We start from the raw sequence: 9,200 nt of genomic DNA on the forward strand, positions 1-9,200 counted from the left end.
GACGTGTAATAACCGTGCGATAATGTTTTGGAAATCAACAGTAAATAAACGTTGGTTTTGAAGTAATTTAAGAGTCAATTCCTCAATCCCTCAACTTAAGCAAATTACCTAATTCTTCATATGCTCATTGAAGTTTATATATTTGCCTTACAAAGTAACAAGGGCTTAAAGTCACTTTAAAAATAAAAGAACAACGATCAAAGTAGTCGCTTAAGTTTGAATTCTCAATTAAAATAATCCTTATTCTTTTACATAAAACACTAATAATCTTTTAATGATACAAAATAGTACAATTTTAGTAAAACTCTAACTGTGGCATTTTTTTTTTAATTTCTTTTTTATTACATAGAGGGTAGGGGAAGGGAAAATGGGGAAGGAGCGAACCACACACAAAATTGTGACTGATAACATTAGAAATGAAAAAAAAATGTTTTCATTTTATCACTGCTAAAAAAAAGAATATGAAATAGCCTATATGTACTCTATAAGCTTGGAAACTTAGGAGTTCAACAATAAAATAATGCTTTTTATTTATTCTTTTTATGGGTGATCTCTATTTTGATAAAATAGTTTAAATTAGTTGTTAGTTTTTTCTACGGTAGAAATTATTGCTAGGAAATTCATAATTGATACGGACTATGATGAATTCCTTCAACAAAAAAAAACAAAAAAACTAGGTCCTAATAGGAAAAAAAATTCATATGTAAAGATTAATCATAAAGGGTCTTTTAAAGGAAAAAAAAACATAGATACATAGTGAAAGAAATCATCATGATAATATAAATCATTCACATAAAATGAGGAGATTCTATATCATCATTTTGTACTAAATTTTTTTAAAGTTTTTAAATATTACTTTTGTTAATCGTGTAATATTATTTGGGTGAAAATTATTTCCTCTCTCCAACGCTGCTATAAAGTTAAATATCCTAGCTAATTTCAAACAATAGTTGTTCCTCCCTTTTATCTCATTTAATTTTTTTACTACTTATTTCACCCTCTACATTAACAGTCATTTATTTTTATTTTTATTTTTAAACATTATGATTTGTTTCTCTCTTTTTTTTAATCTATATTATGAAGTTACCTATAAGACGAACACAATTTCATTTAAGAAGTAAGAAAGTGAAAAATAGTGGGACGGCTATTATTATTCGGTATAAAAAATAAGGGATATTTTAATTCAAAATCCACACTTAAGGGACTACTTTCGCCCTTTTTCTTTTCTTTTTAAAGTGACCTTTGGCCTTGTTACTTTTTAATGCAAATGTATAAACTTGAATGATCATATGAGGAACAAAAAAAGATAAATGACTTTATTAGGTAATTTTCTTAAGTTGAGTAATCATACGAGGAATTGACTCATAATTTAATTATGTTAATTATCCTGAATATATAAGTCAAACTCTAGAATGTAATTATGGTGATAATCGTACATCAGAAGTACAGTACAGTAAATTGATATGGAAAAAAGATTTGACTGTTTGTTGGTCCCTAAAATTTTGGCAGGAAATAAAAGCCTATTGCAGAGGAAAATGCAACTCATTATCAATTTTATTAAATATTTCTTTTAGATAATTTAAGAGGCATTACATTTTCCTTCTACAAGATTTCTCTTTTTCATTGAAATGACGTCGTTAGGCTAAAATAGCTTAAAGATGCTCGTAACATATTGTAATATTATTTGCTTTGGGCTAAACTCGTATAATTTTACCCAAAAGACTTTACGTTGTTAATAGACTGTTTGGTCAAGCTTCTGGGAAGCCAAAAAATACTTATTTTAACAAGAAAATATTTTTGAACAGTAGTAGAAACTATTTTTCAGAAGCTAAAAAACTAAAAATAATTCAAAAGCACCTTTAGTACATTGACTAATTGTTGCTCTACTAATGATAAAAGTATTTTTCAAATTGATTAGTCAAACACAAATAGCTATTCTGTACTTTTTCGAAAAATACTTTCGACAAAAAACACCTTTTTTAAATAAAACAAATTTTAGAATGTTTATACACCTTATATTTAGCTTGTTTTTCTTATCAGCTATTGGACTATGTTTGCACACCCAACAATCTCTCCATCAAACAGAATTATGCATACCCATCATCAGGATTCATGGGCAAATTAGGAATAACACTATATGTCCACATCATTCGAGTATTTATGGCCATCAAAGCTCAAAAACTTATTTTGTGTATGCGTCTTCAATCTACATGTAAAGATAGTCATAAACAAACACGTACATGGGCAAAGACAGCAGACCCTAAACCATCTCTATACTCGTCTTGTCAAATCATTAACTCTAATACCAATTGTTGGGTCAAAACACCCCAAAAATACTATTAAAATAGTGTGATATTGCTAGTTTTGGACCAAACCCGCACGCTTTTCCCCAAAAGCTTGACACAATTAAGAGTATATATGTAGCTTCTTTTTTCTTTTCTGTTATTAATATAAACTTTATTCGCAAACCCAACAAGAATTTGTTTCTTTCTTTGGTCCTTTTCTGGGATTGAGCGGGGGGGGGGGGGGGGGTAATAAGATAAATATAGTGTTTGAATTTGGAGTATAATATATCTGTTAATCTAAGAGGACAAAGATGTAGAGGATGTCTGAATTTCATATAGATGTGGAAGTCCAACAATCTTAATATAGTTCCCAATCTGTCGCTTGCCAGTAATGCCAATCTACCTCCATTTATAATTATCAATTGAGATCTACATTTCTTAATGTCATCACTTGGTTCACAAACTTAATCTTCGATACATGAGCTTTTACATTATTGATGTTTGTATGTAATAAGACATGTCTTACTGACGAATGGATTACTACTTACATACATACACATTTAAATTAATACTTCAGGATGTCTTACTGACGAATGGATTTGTCACAACCAACGACATGCATGCAAGTAAACTTCTAATTTGAATCAATATTGCTTGTGCGCGATAGGGTTCTTAACGCTTTTTTCTGTCATCTAGTAGTATTTTTATCGTGGGAGATGATTACTCAAGCGGAAGAGCACTCGAGTAACGGAGTAAGGATCGAAGAAGTTGGCTTGATTTAAGTTGCCAGGTATTTCATAAAACTAAGCATTAGTGTAATATCGTAAACAGTTTTTACGCGTTTAGACCAAAAAAAACTCAAAAGCACAATTGTAAAGGGAATGATGAATACTTTATTTTCCCACGCTTAATGATATAGACTTAAACAAGTTATAAAGGTCTAGCTATAGAGTCACGCATGAACCTTAAAAGCTGAATTACAAGTACAAAAGGTCTTTGAGTAATACAATGTCGCACGTTAAAGGTGTTGAAAGGGCTATATATTATTGGTTTCAAACTAGCCTAGCTAACTAGTGCAAAGTTTTGATGCAGAGATTCAAATCATTTCACATTCATACTACAAAGGAGCTAGAGGGGTTAATGTGTGAACAAAGAAAAACAAGGGACTAAAAAGAGAACTTTTCTTCAGAAGTAATTGATGACGCTTTAATTTCAATAATGTAGAAAATGTATCCCCAATCATTGTCAATACGAACAGGATCTAGATAACCATGTTGCAACGTTTTAGCATATTGCATATGTAGCTGTCTCTCTCTGTGCCTGCGCATAAATAGTTTTTGGATAACAATGCTACAATAGTTATAGCACATGAATACTATATGGATGGTGAAAAGATGGCAAGGGGTTCTAGTTGTTGATTTCTTTATTATTATAGTCCCAAGGATAGCTTCTCCATTCTGCTAGATATCCCCAAATAGTTAACTGAATTGGGACGTTTATGGGCAACGTCTATTTATCCTATCTTCACGTGCCATTTCGCATCCCTCAAGAGGAGAGATAGAAAGAAAAGAAAAAGACACTTTAATAACGTAGTAAAAGATACACAGAACATGAAAAAGCTTTTATTATCCTACCAGACCCCTAAATATCTATTCTAGACTACTAAAAATATTGTTCTCGTGGAGTACTGGATATAGAGAATTTAATAAGTTTATGTGCCTAATTCCAGGTTTCGCTAGTAGTGTTGCCACTATAGCTCAAGTGGTGGCGGAAACATAGGCTTTAGTAGCAGCTCTAGATTCTTACTACTTGGCTCATTCTATTTACACACTTTTTTTTTTGAAATCTTAACTCTCCATCCACTCGTGGTGGAGTGATAAATATTTCTTCATTCTCAATCAAAAGTTTCAGATTCGAGCCTTGAATATCAAGTTGCCTTTATCATAGAACACTTTTACATTTAATGTGAGATTTTTCGGGGTGAATTCAAATATAGCCGGATGATCCTAATGTAGATACTAGAGAGGGGGTGGGAGACACAAAAACTATGCATCCACACAGATATCTTCCTATAAAATAAAACGGAGGGAGTGTTATTCAGGTTTTAATTATTATTATTCTAAAACATTTTAAAAATTGTAAGTGGGATGAAAATAAGGAAAGAACATGACGAGCATATAGTTTTATCAATTAAAAATGGGAGTAAAATTTCTTCTTTTTAAATTTTAAAGCAATGGAATCAAACAGGAGGAGAAAGCAGATCAGAGAATAGAACAAGTTTGACCGGTCCAGGGGGTTAAAGAAGGCACTATTATAAATCCCTTTTACCCAAAAAAATGGATTCCTTTTTGTTTGGCTTGGTGTTACATTGGCAGTCTTCGAGGGAAAAATAAACTCTCTTACACACTTACCAGAACCACATGCAGATGCCTTTGTCAAATTGTACTTCCACTTTCTTTATCTAGACAAAATAGATAAAAACTTAACTGCACCCACTATATGTTTACATTACATACCAGGTATTTGCTGATTGATTTTTAGTATTTAAATACGGTTAATTAGCATAAATTTTCACTCCATGAAAATGTATTACACGTGCATTATTTGGTGTAAACATAGAGTGAGGCACCTACCAGAAAACACTCAGAAGAAGTTAGAAAAAAAAAATACTACTACTATATGTTTAATCAATCAGAACAACACAAACAAAGCTCTAGATAACTTGTACACAGTGCATCAATGATTGTAGATAAATTTTACTCTCAGATGCAGATAACACGTGAAGCCATGAGAGATGGTCAGTACTCAGTAGTAAATTTCAGGAAAAAAAAATAGAGAAAGGCACATTCTATCACAAAGCCCTGACTAAATTAATATAAGAGACTTTGGATTCTTATGTTACAGCAAATTACTTAGGAAAAAAAACTTATTTTAAGGCAGCTTCACTCATTTTAATGTCTCTTCGTTAGTTGATTGGAGTAAAGCTCTGGCCTGGCACGCTGGCACTTAACCCCACCATTAGTGTTTTTATTTATTTTGGCATGCCAATGCCAATACAAAACACCCACACTTATAAGACTCGCATATTGATATGGTGCTCCTACTACTCTGAATAGATGCTGCACGGATAAGCACTCTTCCATTATATACTATACTCAGACATCAGTCTTTTTTTTTTTGTTTTTTTTTTTCTCTTTCGTTTCTCTCTCTTTCCCTCCTCCTATTTATTGTTTCAGGAGCTAATAGGCTTAGCCAATTTAATAAACCACACCATTCTATTCTCCCCTTCTTCTTCTTCTTCTTTACTCGTCTATCCATGTTGCTTTAAGCAAGTTACTTAATTACCTCTCAATGGGAAAGAAGAAGGGAGGTAGTTCATGGTTGAGTGCTGTTAAGAGGGCTTTCAGGTCACCAACTAAAGATAACAGCTGCGAGAAAAAGGCGAAAAGAGAGCATGAACTAGAGGAAGATGAAGAAAAGGTAACGCTTGCTATATACTTCATGTAATATTCCAATATAATGCATTACTTGTCCTAAAAGCCACATTGTATTTACAAGGTCATCTATATATAGTACATAATGAATCCTTTGGTGAAAATCCTGTCTCCGGCCACTGGTCGATGCTTTCTTTTGGGATTTCTACAAACTATGTAGATTCTTTAATTGGTGTAATTTCTACAGAAAAGGGAGAAGAGAAGGTGGTTATTCAGAAAGCAGTCGCAAAATGGTCAACAAAATGAAGGGAAGGTAATTACTGATCCAAAACATGCAATTGCAGTGGCCGCAGCAACAGCAGCAGCAGCTGAAGCTGCTGTGGCCAGCGCTCAAGCAGCGGTCGAGATCATCAGGTTGACCCGATCTTCCAATAATCCGCCTTCAAACAGGCAACACAATGCTGCTATACTCATCCAAACAGCATTCAGAGGATATCTCGTAAGCTAGCTATTCCAAAAGTTATGCCAATTACAGATAAATCATCTTGAACAAAGAAAAGGAAATGGCTTTTAACTATTTATTTCCTCCTGTCACCAGTTAGTTTTACTGACACGACAGTTAACATACAAGTTACGTAAAAACATGAATGGCTTACTATTTTTTCAGAAACATGTGAAGACATATTTTGACTTGTGTTGAAGAAAATAAAATTAGAGATAGTTGTTTTCAGCTGTATGTGTTGCTCGGACTCTCCAAAAATGTTGTTGCAACCGTGTTGGATTCTCAAAAAATGCACTACTTTTTGAAGGAGCCTGCTGGCATTTTTGACCGGTCCAAGCAATATAGGTTTTCCTGGAAGTAAAGAGATCTTATAATTTTTTGTGATATTTAAATCTTAAAATGTGTTAAAAGGTTTCATTTCTATAAAATGGACTGTTTTGGGACAAGTAAGAGTACTAAGTAGTAGTAGCATTTTAGGAAGGAGAAATTATAAAGGTAGCACTTGATTCAGGGCTGACACTACTAGCTAGCGTTAGATTTGGGACCGTTTTCGTTTGAGCGTTAGATTCGGGACCATTTTCGTTTGAGCCTTAGATTCGGGACCATTTTCGTTTGATCACAAGTCATGCATTGGAATGTTAAATATTTACAGATACCTGTCATGTGAAGCACACAGTCACGTTGATTTTTACTGCAGGCTAGGAGGGCACTAATAGCATTGCAGGGGATAGTAAAGCTTCAAGCATTAATAAGGGGTCAAAATGTCCGGAAGCAAGCAAAGATGACACTGAAATGTATGCAAGCTCTGCTTAGGGTGCAGGCTCGGGTTCGTGAACAACGTGCTCGCCTTTCACATGATGGAGGCCGCAGGTCAATGTTTGCTGAAACAACCAATTTATGGGACTCTAAATATCTTCATGACATCCGAGACCGGAGTTCCAGAGTGAGTTCTACTTTCTGCACCTTTGTTACTGTCTGATAAACAACACTCAGTAGAAGCTCCTAACCTCTAATACAGTCAACTCTCTCTATAACAACAGCCTTTGTTCCGATATTTTTTTCGCTGCTATTGCGAAATGCTGTCATAGAGAACATATAATATAACGTAACATAAAAGATCAGTTCCTAAGAAAACATGAGTACTGTTATGGTGAAATATTGTTATGGATAGGTCTGACTGTACTTGTAAAATATTTTGTACTGCAGTCTAGAGATGGAAGCTCCATTGCTGATGATTGGAGGGATTGTCCTAGATCACTTCTAGAGCTGGAATCAATGTTACAAGCCAGAAAAGAAGCATCCTTTAAACGGGAAAAATCCCTTGCTCATGCTTTTACTCAACAGGTTCAACTTTCTGTATCCCTTAATTAATTCTCGTGTTAAACTATTCACATCCTTTCAAGAAATAAGCCCTGAATTACTGTCTTTTACACATTCCAAAATCAAGGTATTGGATGAGATGGATGTTGGTAGTGAAGAAAGAAATGAGAGGGAACTAGAAGAGTCGGCGAATTGGCTAGATGAGTGGATGTCATCAAAACAATATAACTCCAGCAGCAGAGGTTCATTTGACAGAAGAGACTCTATAAAGACTGTTGAGATGGACACGGCTAAGCCGTACTCGAACATAGTTCCAAATGCTCGAAGATCACAACATTCGAGCCCACTTCATAGACAAGCTAGTAGTCCTCGGAGATCATCATACAATTACTCTGCAGTTCAACCACCAGCCACCCCACCCCCTTGTCAACCGAAACCTCTCCAAATTCGCCCAACAAGCCCACGTAAAAGCCAATCAACTGCAAACACTCCATGCCTTCGCTCCACTAGCCGTTCAAACAGTATAATGTCCCGTTATAGCATTTCAGGAATTGATGCAGCTGCTGCATCAGTTCCTAATTATATGGCTGCTACTGAGTCTGCAAAAGCTCGGATTCGTTCACAAAGCACACCAAAACAAAGACCTTCCACACCAGAAAGAGAAAGAGTTGGGTCTGTTAAAAAACGTCTCTCTTATCCAATTCCTGAACCATACTCAGTAAATGGTACCTATGGCTATAGTCAGAACTTGAGAAGTCCTAGCTTCAAAAGTCTCCAAGCTGCCTATCTTGGGATGGAACAACAATCGAACTACTCGTGTTACACCGACAGCCTTGGTGGAGAAATTTATTCTCCGTGTTCAACCACTGATTTGAGGAGGTGGTTAAGATGAGAAATCCAGAGATAGTAATCAAGTGAATAAGGATGACCTACCCCAAGCCAGCTCTTGTGTGTGCTATCTTTCTTTAATTTAGATGGGAAAATCAGGGTGTTAGGTGAATGCTAGTTGTAAAAGAAGCAAGAAAATGTCTTAGCCCTGATCTGTATTTCTTTGTTCATTTTCTAGCTTATAGTAGAGGTAAAATCTTGAGTTTTCTTTTATGGTTCAGTTTCCTTCAGCTCATTATGCACAACGCAATTAACGCTTAGGAATTATGTAGTCCTATCGAACAAATTAATCAATGCTCCAACTTACTCAGAGTCAACTATATAAATCCTCCGTATCATTTCTGCTATATTCAAGCTCATATTATCCTATACATTATTTATCAATTTATTGGTTTCCTAACATGAGAAAATGCAGAACTTTTATGATTGTCCTAAAGGAAAGGCAACTATCAACATTTTCTGAGATCAGAAAAAAATAACATAAGAGATCCGTCGAGATAATTACGTCTAGAGACGGAGGAATCTAGCTTTCAGCATTGCGTGCATAGCACCTTCCGCGCAAAACCATATATGCATCATACCTACTTGAAATTCACTGTTCCCCCTCTATTGAGAAACCAATCAACAAAAGTGGTTAAAAATTGTTCTTAGGCCTCAAGTTGTACTAGGTTTCCATAACCATGTAAAATCAAGAACATTACTAGTAAGAGTTCATAGAACAAACCAAATAATAATGTCCTCTTTAACGGGATTATGGCAACCCTGAACTGA

General features: G+C 34.7%; 1 protein-coding gene across 1 annotated transcript; it reads left to right on the plus strand.

Annotated features, from left to right (window-relative positions):
* The first annotated feature begins 5,386 nt into the window (after window positions 1-5,386).
* On the plus strand, window positions 5,387-8,739 carry LOC132634703 (protein IQ-DOMAIN 18-like). The gene is made up of 5 exons (XM_060350723.1): window positions 5,387-5,765; window positions 5,967-6,218; window positions 6,919-7,164; window positions 7,428-7,565; window positions 7,669-8,739. Exons 1-5 carry the CDS (start codon window positions 5,637-5,639, stop codon window positions 8,431-8,433), a joined length of 1,530 nt encoding a protein of 509 aa, XP_060206706.1. The 5' UTR covers window positions 5,387-5,636; the 3' UTR covers window positions 8,434-8,739.
* Window positions 8,740-9,200: the final 461 nt, after the last annotated feature.

Source organism: Lycium barbarum, chromosome 4 (assembly GCF_019175385.1).
Source record: "Lycium barbarum isolate Lr01 chromosome 4, ASM1917538v2, whole genome shotgun sequence".
Classification (NCBI taxonomy): Eukaryota; Viridiplantae; Streptophyta; class Magnoliopsida; order Solanales; family Solanaceae; genus Lycium; species Lycium barbarum.